Raw genomic sequence first — 16955 nt, forward strand, 5'->3', positions numbered from 1 at the left:
GTCATGTTCGGACACTTCCGGTGACGCCTCGGGTGTTTTCCACCGCAAAAATGTCCCTTCGGCTACAATCGGCGAATCATCGGCACCCTTCGGACATTCTCGGCATTGTCCGGGAAACTACGGGAAAGTTCGAGAATGATCTCGAGAACACTTTGACCTTTCACCTTCAGCCTCGATTTCATGTGTAACCGGCGCGTGTTTTCAAAAAAGAACGCCCGCCATTATTTTGCAAGGAATCTGTAATAAATTTGTCACGAATTCTTCACCATGGAATGTTTCAACGGAGGGATAACCTGACGAGATTACAAGTTTTATTTCCAGGAGTATTTTAGAGGTCTTCGTAGACTAAGGATTCAAGGAAACTGAACTAAGCTAAGCTGTTTCTTGCTTGCCCCCCTCCCCACAATTTCTGTTGTCTTATTTCTGATCATAAGTGACCATGTCTACTACAGCCGACCCCAGTGGTCTGGGGGACAACATAGAGGTGAGCAGTGATCAGGAATACGAAATTAGCCATTTCCTTTCTTTTTGATGAGCTTAATTTCCATTCATAAAGTCCTCTCTTCTGCTCTTAATTCAATCAGTCAAACCATCAAATTATGTTCACAAATCAGATAATTTAAGATAATTGAAGGCAAGTGTATCACCATAGAAAGACACAAGCTGACAAAGGTTGACTCTGACTCCTGGTTCACAACCAGCGCACCAACCGATTAGGCCAAAAGGTCCAGGACCCATCGGGCTGGGCAGTTGGTGGTGCCTATATACAAACTGTTACACATGTGACGTCTGCTTGTTACATGTAAATTAGACATATCCTGTTACTAGTATATATACTATATCCTAGCTAGAGGCTTCTAGTATTTGCACTGATCTTGGTCCACGTATTGATTTTCTCCAAGTGCATGGCTTCCTATGTATAATTTGTAATTAATTCTAATGAAATTATTGGTAGGCACGTTAATCCAATTTTCTTCCTGTGTAACTGTCCCCAGGACTACCATGTGCTGAACCTCCTGGGTCGGGGAGGGTTTGCCTGTGTGTACCGGGCACGCTCCATCAGCACTGGGCTGGAGGTCGGCATCAAGATGGTAGGTCTTCAACTTACATTACTATTGCCCATTGGCCAACATTGCGCTTCTGGTAAATTGTCGTAAGATATATGTTTAATAATAGAACAAGAAAAGAAACAGATAAATGAATAATTTCACTTGATGTACTAAAAGTACTTGTAAATGCCAAATTCAGACAGTGCAAAAAGGACAATACATTCATGGTCCTTTGAGTCCTTGAAGTACACAAACACACATACTACTGGTTCACATGTGGCTGATATGGTAAATGCTTTGTTTATAACACTTTGCACAGACCTAGAGGTCGAGGGTTCAAGTCCTAGTAAATGCCACACACTACATGTACTTTGCTCGATGATGATGCCATCCTTGCGCTCATAGCATTGCCTGGCAATGTGAAGCATGTGAAGACACCCAAGGGACCCCTGGTAATGACAGCCTGGTTGGCAGTCTGCTGGGGGCTGAGAGCAAAAATACATGCAACTTTTTGTTATGATTGTTGATTCATTAAATTGTCATTGATATATACATGATAATACATCTGTAATTTTTCATGTTGATTAAGATTAATCATTTGTATTCAGCAAATATCTAGTGCCATGCATTCATTGTAAGATAAATAAACATTTTATATCTTTCCCAGCTAATACTGTGTACCGGTAACTGAAATTTACTGAAATAATTGTACCATGGATGCAGATTGACAAAAAGTTGATGCAGGCTGCTGGGATGGTGACACGCGTCAGGAACGAGGTAGAAATCCACTGCCAGCTGAAGCACCCAGCAGTCCTTGAGGTTAGTTGTTCAAAAGTATGAAGCTTTAGCATGCTAGTTGTTCTTGTAAGAGTAAGAAACTTCTAACATTCTGGCACTAGTCCTGGCATGGGTTTATATACATGCACTTTTCTTCGTGTATGTGGATTTTTATTTGTCAAATTGACTACTAGTATCACCATCTATGAGGTATTATGATAACCTATGAAAGTATTATAACCCCCATGAACTGTTACAAATTCCCCCAGCTGTACACATGTTTTGAGGACAGTAACTATGTGTACCTGGTTCTGGAGATGTGCCACAATGGAGAGCTGGGCAGCTTCCTCAAGAAACAGGGCAAGGTGCTGACTGAGGAGGAAGGTGAGGAGGAAGACTACTCCTTATTGTAACTACAAAGCAAGTTAGAACTGTAATTTTTTAACACGGGAAATTGGACTTACCCAAGTTTCTGACTGTTCAACTCCAGTCTTTGTCAGGGATTGAGCAATCTACCACTTCTGTGATGTCACGTTATGCAGCTGACTTAGCGAGCAGTGGCTCATTGGTTGTAGAAAATCTGTGGCACCCCCCGTGTTTGTTGAGGGATGGTTGCAATACACATTAATGTGTACAGACTTTCTGCAACCTTCCACTGCTCACTGAGTCACGTATGTCATCTGCATACACGTGACGTCACAGAAGCGGTGGATTGCTCATTGCTGTGACTGTGAGTTGTGTGGTTGCAAATTTGACACAAATTGTGCTTTACTCAACATGCATGCATTGTACTTTTCTAATCTTGTGTAACGTAACTGCTAGAAGGGTTACCAACTCTTCAGTAGTTCAGATTGATTTGCCAGTTGGAGTATTGAAGATTCACCATTTCTCTTGCCTTCTGTCCGCAGCTCGAAACTTCATGCGACAGATCATCGAGGGCCTGCTGTATCTCCACTCCCACGGCATCGTGCACAGAGACATGACCCTCTCTAACCTGCTGCTCACTCGCACCATGGACGTGGTACAGAACTTGTTTGTTTGTTTGTTTGTTTTGCATAACCCTTGTGCCTAACACACCAGTTTTGTACAGTAAGTATAAGCTGCCTAAGACCACTCTTTAACATGCTTGAGGTGTAGCTCTCCTCAAACATGGAACCACCGGCTTTATGTCCCATCCAAGAAGATGTCCCCAACCAAAGCTAGGTACATTGTACTCATTTTCACCTAAGTCGAGTGAGGAAATACAATAACTTGTAGGTGAAAGTGCCCTTCCCAAGGACACAACAGTGGGGCCTGCCAAGGATTTGAACCCAAAACCTTTAGTAGACTCTGATTCAACAACTGTAGCCACAAGAACACCTTGCCACCTTATTACAAACAAACAAATTTTCATTCAACCATACAAATTGGTGTGGCATTAGGCACAAGCACTCATTCATTTAAACTCATTTCATGTGATATTTTGTTTTCCAGAAAATTGCAGACTTTGGCCTGGCCACGCGGCTGAAGGTTCCCAATGAGAAGCACTTCACGATGTGCGGCACGCCCAACTTCATCTCGCCTGAGGTTGTGACCCGTAAGGCCCACGGGCTGGAGACAGATGTGTGGTCCCTGGGGTGTATGCTGTACACATTCCTAACGGGCAGTCCTCCATTTGATGTAAGTCCAGCTGCACTTGTATAAATGTTTTTGTAAAGAATTTTCTCTTTGAAATGTTTGACTTTGTAAAACGTAATGTCATTCTTGTGTGGTGCAAAGTTATCACAGACAACAGTATTTTATTTCTGAGCATACTTGACATTAGTGTTTTAATGTGAATCTTCACTATCTTCAATAAGATAAAGGGGGCTGTTAAATGAAGAAGAAAACATTTTTAAGATCAGAATTTCAACAGCTGTAAGGTTAGAAATTGCCTGCAGTCCAAAGTTTCTTAAATCCATCTAATGTTCATCTCATGTTAACTGCAGACAGACCAGGTGCGCAGCACGTTGAACAAGGTGGTTCTGGGAGACTACCACCTGCCGCAGCACCTGTCTGCACCTGCACGTGACCTCATCACGGCTCTCCTCAGGAAGAACCCCGCCGACCGCCCCAAACTGGCCGACATCCTCTCCCACCCCTTCATGACCCCGGCTGACCCCGGCAGGAAGCCGGTCATCACTGGTGGCAGGAGGAGGAGACCTGTGGAGGCATCTGTCGACAGTGGCAACGCAACCATGGAAACCGTCTCCATGGGAACGCACGCCCCTACCCACGGGACGTTACGGAACAAACCCATCCACCTGTTGCCCTCCAAACTTTCCCCTCTCACTGACAGACCTGTCTTCAACAACAGGAAAACTTCAGGGTGTGAAGGGCAAAGGTCGTGTCTTGAGGTTCAAAGGTCATGCCATGAGGTTCAAAGGTCATGTCATGGAGAGCAACCACCTCTCTATGATGACCCAAGGTCGTTGCAAGCTGCAAGTACGTGTGAACCAGTTAGATCGTTTCACGAGAACCAAAGGTCATATCTTGGGAGGGAGAGGTCGCAGTGTGAAGTGCAAAGGTCACAAGAGGGCAAAGGTTACCAAGGTGGAAGGTCGGAGTGCAATGACCTCAGTAACCACTACTGCTCATCTCACATCCAGGATGGGTCCAAGCACAGGGAGTGTTCCCATGACAGGAAGTGCAGCTGCCAGCAGGATCAAGGTGGATGGGCACCCAAGCGCAGCTGCTCTTGTAGCAGCCGTTCCAGGTGCACCTGTGATCCAGGTGTCAGGGAGCAGGTGTGCACAGCCAGGGACAGACACCCACCCTCTCCTCCTGTCAGGTTGAAGGCAAGGTAATTTGTTTTAGCAGATATTTCTCTCCAATATGTCAAATTGCATCTGGTATCTGGTAAGTGAAAAAAACACAAAAGTAACCCATGGCCAGTTTGGATACAGTTACTTTTGGAAAAAAAGGATATTGAAAGATGTTAACTACGGAATAGAATTGTGTCCCCATTTTGAGACCTTCACTACACAATGCAATGGTGATGTCTGCCCTTCTTTCCTAACCAGCCCCAGTTTTAGTTTTGATGGCGGACCAGAGGGCCCGAGTGTGAGCAGTGCTTCCCACCCTCCCATGGAATCATGGGTAGCAGACATTGGAACAGGCCTGAGCAGCAGACCAGCTAGAGGTGAGCTTAACCTTATCTTTAGCACACCGAAGTAGCCTTTTAACTCTGTTTGTTACGGGGTTAGGCAGTGGGAAAAAGGTTAAAGAAGGAACCATTTCATTTGTTCATAAATTTACATTCAACAATCTGATATACGCGTAAGTGTTAAAAGTCACATGAACTTTTGGAGATAAAGTTTTGTGAGGCAATGTACATGTAGCTTATTCATTTGTAGCTTATGGATGCACTATTTATTTTTCTGTAGGCTCCCGTAGAAGAGATCCCTCGCCTGGCTCCATCCCTCAGAGGGATACAGATGCAGACAGGTAGGCTGGTTTCCATGGATTTGCTGCATTGACTGTTACCACAAGTTTACAAAGTACAAAAGAAATAATTTCTTTATTCAGTTTTAGTATGGTCCATAGTTTTTAAATTCTGAGCAGTGCAGTTAAAATGCAACTGTAACTCTACAGGTATGCAGCGAGAGCTAACAAGTCTGAGGAAAGACAGGCAGTAGGGACCAGACAACACGGACAGAAGATCACACAGACACACCCATCCACTGCTGAGTACTGTACTGACAACAACAGGGAAAGGAAACCTCTCTCTCCACATAAAGGCAGCAGGGAGAATGTCTGTCGTGAGTCATCAGACGAAAGGAGACAGAGATATCATCACGAAGACAGCTCAAGAAGGGATGAGAGGAGACAAGCCTGGGATGACCCCAGGACTAGAAAAGAAGACAAATATAGTATTGCTGAGAGGAGGAGAGATCATGGACCTTACGAGGAGACTCAAGACAACTACGAATCTGATAAGGAAAACCAAACAAAGTCTGGAGATGTACAGAGAAGAAGGAGAGATTCAGAAAGGAGTGTACAAGATCACCAGCCTTTTCAGGAGAGAAGGAACAACAAGAGAGGAGAAAACGAAGAACAGAGAAATGGAAGGAGAGAAGAAATGAGCCAGCAGAAAGAGATGAAGAAGGAGCAGATGTCTCCACTGACGTCAAAGCGTCTGCGGCCCATCCGACAGAAAACCAGAAATGCAGTAGTGAGTATGACAGTGTGCATCACATTGGCAGAACGTCCTGCACAAAACCTGGGATGTACATGTATTGTGCATAGCACTTTCGGCAGAACATCTTGTTGAAGGTCATGCTTGCATATTTAAGGATGATATACAGTGAACAGTTTTCAGATGTTGTACATGTGTTGGAAAAGATATCGCCTGCAACGGGCAAAATTCTGATGCAATCTTGACCAAACATCCAATGAAAACTGTGAAAATCCATGTTTCGTGTAGTATGTTCTGCCAACATGCTAGTTTCACTTCATTTGTTTGGTTCCCGCAACACTATCTTTTACACATGTATGAACCTCACATGACATCTAGGATGTTCATTCTCCCCTCAGGTGAGTATCCTGGAGGACGGCCAGGTGTGTCTGGAGTTCCTCAAGCCTCGAGACGGAGTGGACCACGTGTCAGAGGTGCACAGGATATCTGCATGTGGACAAACGGTAAAACTACCATATTGCCAAAAATACAGTTCTGGGTCAACATGGTATGGCCTTTATTATCAGAAATTCAGAAACTTATCTTTAGAACCAGTTTTCAATGGTATTTTCTTAGTTTTTCTGACAAGTACATGTAGCAATACGTAAAACAATAACGGTTTATTAACTTGTCCTTCCTTGACAAATACTTTCTAATTTCTTGTGTTGGAAATTACACTTTAAACTTGCTTCATAATGACCTCTGCCAACACAGATGAACTTTCAGGATAAAAGATTTCTCCCTTTCTATCCTTAGGTGATAATCTACCAGCCCCACCGGGGTAGGGGCCAGCCCCTGTCTGAGCGGCCCCCCTCCCCACCCCCTGGGGATGACCACACCTACCTCCTCCACGAGCTCCCCTCCAGGCACAAGAAGAAGTACCTGTACGCCAAGCGGTTTGTCCAGCTGGTGCGCTCCAAGACTCCCAAAGTCACCCTCTACACACGGCAGGCCAAGTGTATGCTGATGGAGAACTTCCCACACCCAGACTTTGAGGCTTGTTTCTACAGTGGTTAGTAATAATCTCTGCAGAAAAGTATCTGCATCTTTGTAACTACTAACTGCCCTTTGGTGTAACACACCAACTTTGCAGGCACGCAGCACAGCGGCAGCTGGCTATATTACTCCAAATGACCCGTTACACCTACCCCTTGCACATCTACTAAGTTAGATTCTAACTAGACATTGATCCCATACTGTCTTCAGCCCTATTTTTAAACAATCATTAGTACAGTGGCTCGTGGCTCACTGTTGATTTTCTTGTTCCATGTTTCTGTAGGTGCCAAAATCCACCAGTCCACCTACAAGACAAGAGTGATTGAGTCCAGTGGGAAGAGCTACAGTCTGGAGGATGTGGGCGGGGCTGAGAGGGTTGCCGTGGATACCAGGAGGATGCTGGACCACCTACATGAGGTGACTTGTACTTGTACAATGTATTTTTTATTTCAACACAGCAGATCCAATGGGCAGTAATGGGAAATAACAGATACTTTTTACATGCGAGTACAGAGGTATTGTCTTGGGTGTGTTTGTGTGTTTCCTTGTGTTTGTAGGTATTTGCATGCAGTAGAGTGGCAGGAAGGGAGGGGGATGTTTTGTAACCACAGATTGACAAGAAGGTCCACCCACATAGTTACTAAAAGTCACATCCACTTAGGCTTTGTCACAAAAAGTTTTTTTTTTACTTTCAACCTCATATCCCGCTGCAAAGGCCTGTTGTAGCTGAGCTTGGTTACCAAACCCATTTTAGCTGCCAAATCTCTTTTGTTCTCTCAGTCTCAGCAAAAATAAAATAAGAGAGACTCTAAAATGGGTTTTGTAACCAGGCTATATTGTGGTATGTTAGACCAGGTACATCTTGAAGTATGTTAGACCTTCTGCCAGTATACTTTCAAAACTCTAGATATTTCCACAGAGGTTCAAAATCTCTTGTTTCTTGTTTTATATTATAAAGTTTTCCATCTGTTTCATCCCTCTCTCCTATCGTCAGGCCCGGCGGCGCTGTTTGGACCTGGAGTCTGCCATCTCAGCGACGGCGGAAAAGAGCGGGGAGGACTCGTACTTCCCAGCCATCATCAGTCGGCGGCCGGCGGGCACTGGGAGCGAGCAGAAGAAGGGGAAGGGTTCACCACGACAGGCCGGACGTACGGGAAGAGACATCACCGTGGGGACAGTCACCTCACCCAGCCAGGCACCCGTATCTGCATCGGTAGGGCCTATTGGCATTTACAGTCAAAACTTCTCAAGAAGACTACTCAGGGAACCTATGAAATCTGGTCAATGTGGACAGGTGGTCACTATAGACAGGGAAAAATTATCGGGACCATCAAAAAGTGGTCACATTGGCCAGGTGGTCCTTATGTAGAGACTAGAGAGGGTCACTTGTATATATAGGTTTGACTGAAGAACACAGAAAATCACAATGAATACAGAATCTAAAGATGATAGCCCTAGTAGAGACAGATAGCCCAACTGATGGAATATGAACATGTGGTCTGACCGCTGATAATATTGTCATCCCAAAGTACTTGGGACACATTGAAACTTTGTAACTGGGAAAAAAGTAATGATATTACTATACATCATTTATGGAATGAAATGTGATTTGAGCACATGGCCAGGGTTTAGGGAAGTGCATTACTCCTATCTTTTACCAATCTGAGTGGTTTCCCATATTTCACAGGTAATGTCCTATGATGGTACAGTCCTGAGCTGTGCAGCCTCCACAGTTAGCAGGGCTGACACCCGGGAGCCTCCTGCACAGGCCACCACCAACTCTGAGAAACGCCACCTAGCAGCCGGCCTGCCAAGAGCAACCCAGGTGGTGAAGAGCACCTTTGTGCAGGATGTCGGGCGGGCTTCTCAGGTCTGTTTGCAACCAGCTTTTGTTTGTTTATTTGACAGATCTCCGTCAATGAGTATGTACATATACTACACTAGTCTTCCTGGAGTCATAAAATATTGTAAATGTGTAATTACAAACCGGCTATGTTTAGATTGTACATGATTATATCATACATGTATGTCACTGGAGTTAGCACTGACTTGGTTCTACAAAGTACAAGCATTTGGTTTGTTGATGATTTTGTCTAAAGGAAGAAGTATTGAATCTCCTTGGTAGCTTCCTTCCAAACTATATGTACATTGTACATGTACAAGTTCTGATAATGATGATCCTAAGATTTTCAGCCAGTCCCCTTTGCAGCTTATATGATATGATATACCAATAACAGAAGTGAGTTTTGACCTAGAAGTTTTGTTTTCCGTCCTCCAGTTGACCTCGGGTGACATCTGGGTGCAGTACCAGGATGGGACGCAGTTGGTTGTCATGGCAACAAGCACAACAGTCAAGTACGTCGACTCCTCAGGCAAAGTTCACAGGTGAGTATTAGAAGTCAACATACCAGGCTGGTTTATGATTCAAACAGTGAATATTGAACTTTTACTGCATTGATAAAAACTGCAAATTATTTGAAACGATAAATTTGTGGTGCAGAAGTGACCACGAAGCCCATGAGCATAAAAGTATTGCGAAAAAAAAATCAGGAATTACAGTAAATTGGTGTGGCTTTACAACCATGTTATCTTTTCTTACACTTCACAGGTATGGTGAGAGTGTGACCCTTCCTGCACATGTCAGAGAAAGACTTGTGAAACTGCCCAGGATTGTAGAAGCTCTGGCAGCACAGAAGACTCAGACATCTCAAGCCTCCAGTCATCATGCTAGGGCTGCTATCAGATAGTAGAACACTTATCCTCCAAAGCTAATAGGGGATATTTTCAGACCAAAGTGTGATAAAACAACACGAAAACTGTTAATGAAGCAACGGGATAGATTTGGAAATGTTTCAAGTACTGATAGTATCTACTACTTGTTAAGTAGTCTGGTTGCCATTCTCTGTAGTTACCATCGGCTCTCTATTGTTGCTGGCTACCACAATTGGGAGCAAGGGGTAACTACAAAGGATGGCAACCAAGCTATTTGAAAAGTAGGTGTATATTCAGAATCATGTATTGTACCTTATGCAAGCTGGTTTGTAGCCACCTGTACAGTGTAACTGGTTTTCCATAATCCCTGTTCTTCCCCATCTTCCCCCCCTTCTTGTGACAGGTACTCGTAAGTGTGTGGAGTCACATCTTTTCAATGTATAGTTTAATATCACAAATAGCAAAGAATGCCCGAGAAAAGCTAGTCTTGTTTTATTGTTTTTATCAAAATTTCATATAGTTTGGTGTTCGGGATACGTGGTGTTATTTTTGTACCAACAAAAGTTCATTAAGACAATATTGTCCTAGTTACAGGTATATTATGGACCAAAGTGTTCTCCTGAATATATGACACTACATTAATCTTTTGTTTTAGGGCTATGTTTAATGGGTAAAAATTATTGATTGATAAGTATACAGTACCAGAGGCCACTGTCATCAATTTTTTTATCTAAGATGAATAAACTTGAAAAAATTGAAAAAAAAACTGGGGACCTCTTCAGTAAGCTACATGTACAATGAACAAAACATTTTAATTATCATATTGTTTACCAACATAAGTCACTAGGGAAATCTCAAAATGCAACACAATGTGGTTTATACAGATTCCTAGTTGTCAGCCTTGACAAAATAGATAAAAATCTGCACTTACTAAAACATCTAATTTTGCTTTTTTTTCACCTTACTGATCTTGTTAGGTTACTTTTTTTCCAACTGCCTGATAGTATAATTATATACATACACAACAAAGCATGTATTGTAAGGTATTGCTTTGCACTGTCTGCATATATTGTAAGGCATTGCTTTGCAATACAGTGCTTCAAAGAATGGCAAGCCATGCATGCAAATAACCCAATTTCCTAGCTAATGGAAGAAGGCAGACTGGACAGAAAAGTTTGCTATTTCTTGAAAATCAAAAGTCTAATTTGTGTGCCAGTTTGTTGTATGGCACACTTTGAAGTTCATGATGAATGATGAAGGAATCCAACAGCCCATCAGAGTCCAGTTCTGGAAGTCCTGTAATACAACCAATGTTGATATTACAACAACTATTCAGACCATAGTATGTATGTTTGAGGAAATTTAAGACAAAATATAGCCTGGGTATACGTACCATCCTTATTGGGTATTCACTATCAGAGTGGACATAAACTATCCAGGATGGTACCCGGGCTAGACAAAATATTCATCCCTTAGACTTGAATAAATTTCAATGTTTGCCATTCATCTCAAATTTATTCAAGTTGTGGTGCGTAGTCTCTGAGGAACCAGTTGAAACCTTGGCTCTTGTTAAACAATGGTTATAATTTGCTATTCAGTAAATATGTATTTTACCTCAAACAGGCCTCATGCTTAGTCTGGTTCTTCAGCCTGTAGCCTTGGGAAGTGTTCCCCCTGGGGGACAAAGACAAGCATGTTGTAATTTGATTCCGCTTGTTTCTAGTGATGATATATTAACAAGAGACACAACATCAGTGATCTTCAAGCAGCTCCTTATGGTCCGACAGTGATTTCCAAGCAATTACATGGTTTGGTCCTGTTTTTGAATGTGTTTTGGCTTAGCTTTGAAATTCTTACTAAGAAAAAGTCTCAACAGTGATGCAGCTAAGAATGCATCTGTTTGAAAATGTGGCAAGTCAAGAGAGTAGTAACTATAGTTTGTCCAAGTAATAACTTAAGGAAAAGGTCATACCTCCAAATGGATCATGGCCCTTGGTCCACTGGCAACAGATGTCATGAAGGGCAGCTGGGCTGCAGATGAACCTGTGGCAGCTCTGTTGGTGGGTGGCTGGGTGCCATGTTGCTCGTCATGATCCAAAGCTTCTGCCTCTAGCTCTTGTCCCTCCCTTGGTGCATAGTTGTGGCAAAGGTCTGAGTGGACTGCAGGCTGTGGTTTCGAAGTCTTGTTGGCTTCTAGTGCAGGGGTGGGGCGCACTGTTGGTGGCTTGCCAGAAACTAGAAAGTTTCCAGGTGCTGGGGTGGCACTCCTCACCGATGGACTGGCAATGGGGGCCAAGTCGGTTGTGGCTGGCAAGTAGGTTGTTTCTCCACCCGGACTGATGGACTGTGTTGAGGAAAAGTTATGTTTTAAACAAGCGCTTTTCATTCATGAAAGATACAAAGTAAATTAATGGTGTTGCTCTCAGGTAACATCTAGAAAAAATTTACTTAATAATACCTGATTGTCTTGGTGGATTCCGATGAAGTCTCCATTGAGCCCATCTTGCCCTCCCAAGACTTGGTCTTGCAGAGGAAGTGCCCCACCATTGTCTGTGGCTGCTGTCTGGTTGGTGTGAGCAGCTGATGGGTCCCTCTCCACCGGTGCCCCTCTCCTGATGTTGGGGGCATGTTGTTGGGGGTGGTACTGATTACGCTCCACACATGCCCCAACATCCAGTAGCAGATCCCCTGTGGATTGATGCAGTTTGACGACTCCGTGAAGCAAGCGATTTGGCTCAAACTGTCCTTGCTCCGTGCTTGGTAGCTCTGCTCTGATGGCCGATGCGTCTTGCATGATCTTGTTTATCTGTAACTCCAGAGCCCTTGATGTTGCCCATTCTTGTCGCTGCTGCAGAGCACCGACCTCTTGGGTTGGCTGGTTAAGTTGTAGTTCTTCTTCTGCCATGATGTTGAAACTGGACACCTGGCGTGGTCTGACAAGTAAACATACAGAAACAACTTTTAAGGGGGCACACCCCAGTTTATTTGGCGTCTCTTATCGAAGCTGCACACCCTCAAATCTAGAAAATGCTATGCAATAACAAGATAGTTGTTTAAAGTCTCCCATATGCAAAATAAGTTCAACAATGATTTTGCAAAACACAAAATTTGTACAGTTGGAGTAAAATCTAAAATGTTCATTGGCAGTCAAAAAAGTTACAATTGTTCCAGTATTATAAAAATGTGGAAATAACTCTCAATAGCAGCTGATGGGGTGTGATTGTCATGATTTCATAATGAAATGGTGAAATGTTGAAATTGTACTTCACAAGTTAAATACTTTCTATGACATTAGCAATGCTCTAAGCCTCTTAAGGCCACACCAATTTAATTTGTTGGTTCTCGGATTTTTTCAGAAAAAATATGAAGCGACAGGGCGAAAAAAAATAAAAATAAAAACAGGTCTAAGCATCCTATTATAGGCTTAAATGCTACAAAATGAGCCATGAAGTCAACACAAAAGGCTGGGTTAAAATTTAAACATTGAATTTTGAACTTTTAATCAAACCACTGCAATGATAGATGGGAAAACTGTAACAACTAGGAAGAAAAGGACTTTCCTCAACTGTTGGGGGGCAAAACATGAGCATTTTTTAGTTGATTCAGGACCAGAATCAATTTTTTTTTTTTTGCAAATCAGAAAAAAACGAAGAGGCGAATCCGAGAACCAACAAATTAAATTGGTGTGGCCTAAATTACATGCATCTAAACCAAAACACAGCCTGCAAACAGATCAAACAGATTAACACCCACTACTTCCCCCCTCCCTCCCTTGTCACTCCCCTCGGCAATGTTTTTCTCAAAGAAACAGCCCCTGGCAGTATCATTTTAAGTAAACAAACGGAACCTGAGTTACTCTTTAGCAATTAATGAGTCTGAGTGTAACTGAGTTTTACTGAGTTTGTAGAGCAAAAGTTTGTTCTCACCTAGTACATTTCAATAGTTACCCTGGTCTTAATTTTTGCCGTATACACAGGCTCATGGGAAGGCTGTGAGTTTTGTGACGTCATATAGGTATCATGCATGCACGCCATCTTGCGGAAACAATGATTCAAAATAACTACTCCGCTATGGGGAATGTTTACATTAAGACATGCTAAATGAGTTTGGTTGATAAATTTGGTTATCTGATTATACGTCAGGATTTGAACTGAACCCTGACACTACTGTGTTCTGTCTCTGACAATGGAAATTTGATACACTTGAAAGAGTTTTTTCTGTAATGAAATGTACAAAGTGTAGCTTCTATGAAAGTTCATCTGTGTTGGTAGTAATCATAGCAAAACGTAGAACTTTATTCCAAAACAAGGATTACACAGAGATCAAATTTTCGACGACCACTGTCGCCTTCATCAGGATAATTAATGACCAATCACTTCAAAACGTAATCTTGCAAGAGTTAGGATACAGCTTATTCACACGACACTTAACTGATTCATGACGTAAGCAATTGATCAGTGTAAAGTGTAGCTACGTTTAAGTTTAAGAAGCTACATTTAAGTTTAAAGTACATGTTTTTGCAGATAGCATTATACTAATCTGTTGATATAGCAATTCTGTATAGTATATCCTTTCAAATCTGAGTTTTCTACTTGAGAAAATTGCAGTAAATGGAGACTTTGACCAAACAGCAAAATTTACACTGTCCCATTAAAAGGTAAAATCAAACACCCTGTTTTGTTTCCTGAAAGCCCTTTGCCAGCGATACAACACAACAAATAAAACACAATCCACCACACATTTGACAATTGACTGCTTGATAGTTTTGGGGGGTTGTGAAAGCGTAACAGTTTGTTACTACCGTTTCAAAACATGTTTCACTTACCTTGGCTTAACTGGAAACAATATTGTAAAAGAATATTAAGTGTCATGCCTGAATTTCAGTTATATCAGGTAGAGAATGACAAACTCTTTGAGTTATTGGAAATTTGCATGCACACATTTCACTAGCATTCACTAGCTGCAATTGAAAAGATCAGGCAAGTGTTCCTACCTGATTCTGCAGTGTAGGGGCTCCAGTGGTGGCCACTATCCTTGCATGGTGTCGTGCAATTCTTCTGATCTTCCATACTTGCACACATAGCAAGATTGTTGAAGATGACATTATGTCCTTTAATTCACTCTTGGTTACATGAAGTTTCAGCAACTTTCTACACAACTGCAACACAGTCCATAGTAAGCTGAAACATCAGCTCTCCAAAGACGGAAACTACGTCCAGATCCTCCATTCCTTGTGAAATCTTGAGGATCCAGTTCTGGTATAGTGTCCTGTCCAGTATTCCACTTGTTGTGACTTAAGCATGATGATTTCCATTTCATCACAGCTGAGTGAAAATCCATTCTCTGTTGTACATGTGGCTGCCCAATGTTCAGGGAGACTTTCCTCAGTAATTAGTACCATGGTTGATCTGCAGAATAGAAAGACCATAATCCTTGAGCATTTATATTTTGAACTTCAAATGAAACAGCTGCAATAATTAAGTAATAGAACAAAACAACATAATGTACTTCTTTTTCCAATTATATATTAATCATATCAATAATTTTATCAGGTTAAAACAACTATAACACATATATATAGTATAATCATGTCTTTCACTTGCTTAATATGTTTTGATGTTTCTGGAGTTCTGCTTCTCCATTGGCTAGATATTGCGTTGAGAAGCAGTACTCAGAAACTCTAAGGAAGGTGTCTGATTTTTTTTTCACATTCTTTTTATTCAAGTCTAAAGAATCTTTAATATGTATAATGCCCTGCACAGATTTGAGTAATTTTGCCCTCGTGTGTTCCATGTAAACATGTTTTAAGGCTGTGATTCATGTACCTGACACTAGGTGGCGCTGGCATAAATACCCACTGAGGCAGTGACTACAAACAAACACAAGATGCAGCCACACCTGTGTTCAGGTGTTGGGTCAAAGGTTACAACTGCATGTTAAAGGAATACTTCAACAAATTCTAACAATTCAAAACTGTTTGCCATCTTCTTGAAGAATCAGAGGATAAGGTCTGTCATCCTGAATGCTGTGCTGGTGCCACATATAAGATCATATAAGGAGAAATAAGACATTCCTTCATTAAGGTGAGTTGCACATCTTGTTTAAGAGTCTTATTTGACCAGTAGGTACTGGTGTTTAACCATTCTATAATAGTGTTTGTGTTGGAAATGTGGGTCAGTTTTGGACACAGCTTTAGACATGTTAACTCATAGAATCTTGTATTGAGTAGCTTTTAATTAGGGTCAGCTATCTGAGCCATTGGAGTAATATTTTTGGATTGCTATTTATTGTTCATATGGTCAGATTCTTAACAGTTGCCAAGAGAATTTAGCATTGATTTGTACACAAGATTAAGGAGTGACACCAGTGACCACATATTTATTGCTAAAGATAAATGAATACTAGTAGCTGACTATCTTGGGTACTTGTCCTGTGATTGTACCTGTTATTTGGTGAACAATGTTTGTTGCATAACAATTTCAAAACATAGTTATATTACAAATGCAGGGCTTGAAATACCACCTGCATAATTATGCAGGTTAGTGCAGGTAAAACTTGGAGCTGTGCAGGCCAGTATTTCTGATGTCTACCTGCACCTAACCTGCACTGGTCCATGTACTGGGTATGTGCAGGTTAATGCAGGTAAAATTGGAGCTGTGCAGGTATTTCTGATGTCTACCTGCACCTAACCTGCACTGGTCCATGTACTGGGTATATGCAGGTTATTGCAGGTAAAATTGGAGCTGTGCAGGTACTTCTGATGTCTATCTGCACCTAACCTGCACTGGTCCACGTACTGGGTATATGCAGGTTAGTGCAGGTAAAATTGGAACTGTGCAGGTATTTCTGCCTACCTGCACCTAACCTGCATGGCTGAAAAAAAATATTTTGAACGCTGCAAATTGTGTTTTTATATTAGGCCAAGTTAGGGTTATGATCACTTTGGAAGAAGGGAGGCTTAGAAAAAAATTTTTAAAAATGAAATATCTCAGCCTTCAAATTTCCCCCCCTGCAAATTACCACGTTTTGATACCTAGATGGGGATATTTGATATGTGGGCGGCCCAAGTACATGCAGCAATGTTTGGACGGGTGCTATGGCTAACTGTTTCTAGCTGTGGGGACTATAAGCCCTTATATATATGTATCAGGATTATTAAGTACAATTCTGAAGATATGACTTTTGCATTTTAGACGAAAATTAATTGATACTATAGAGTGAAATTA

At 41.9% G+C, this 16955-nt stretch overlaps 1 protein-coding gene across 1 annotated transcript; it reads left to right on the forward strand.

Annotated features, from left to right (window-relative positions):
* The first annotated feature begins 181 nt into the window (after positions 1-181).
* LOC109477622 (serine/threonine-protein kinase PLK4-like) lies at positions 182-9873 on the forward strand. The gene is made up of 15 exons (XM_019778965.1): positions 182-484; positions 996-1091; positions 1773-1868; positions 2096-2210; positions 2735-2847; positions 3300-3485; positions 3794-4458; positions 5556-6018; positions 6381-6485; positions 6778-7033; positions 7301-7434; positions 8012-8230; positions 8705-8887; positions 9296-9402; positions 9626-9873. The coding sequence occupies exons 1-15, from the start codon at positions 440-442 to the stop codon at positions 9762-9764; spliced, it is 2922 nt and encodes a 973-aa protein (XP_019634524.1). The 5' UTR covers positions 182-439; the 3' UTR covers positions 9765-9873.
* Positions 9874-16955: the final 7082 nt, after the last annotated feature.

This window comes from Branchiostoma belcheri, unplaced genomic scaffold (assembly GCF_001625305.1).
Source record: "Branchiostoma belcheri isolate BF01 breed outbred unplaced genomic scaffold, Haploidv18h27 scaffold40, whole genome shotgun sequence".
Taxonomy (NCBI): domain Eukaryota; kingdom Metazoa; phylum Chordata; class Leptocardii; order Amphioxiformes; family Branchiostomatidae; genus Branchiostoma; species Branchiostoma belcheri.

Coding starts and splice junctions, on each gene's coding strand:
- LOC109477622 (XM_019778965.1), top strand. CDS start 440: ATGTCTACTACAGCCGACCCCAGTGGTCTGGGGGACAACATAGAG. Junction 1,869..2,095: donor AGCACCCAGCAGTCCTTGAG/GTTAGTTGTTCA, acceptor AAATTCCCCCAG/CTGTACACATGTTTTGAGGA. Junction 8,888..9,295: donor ATGTCGGGCGGGCTTCTCAG/GTCTGTTTGCAA, acceptor TCCGTCCTCCAG/TTGACCTCGGGTGACATCTG.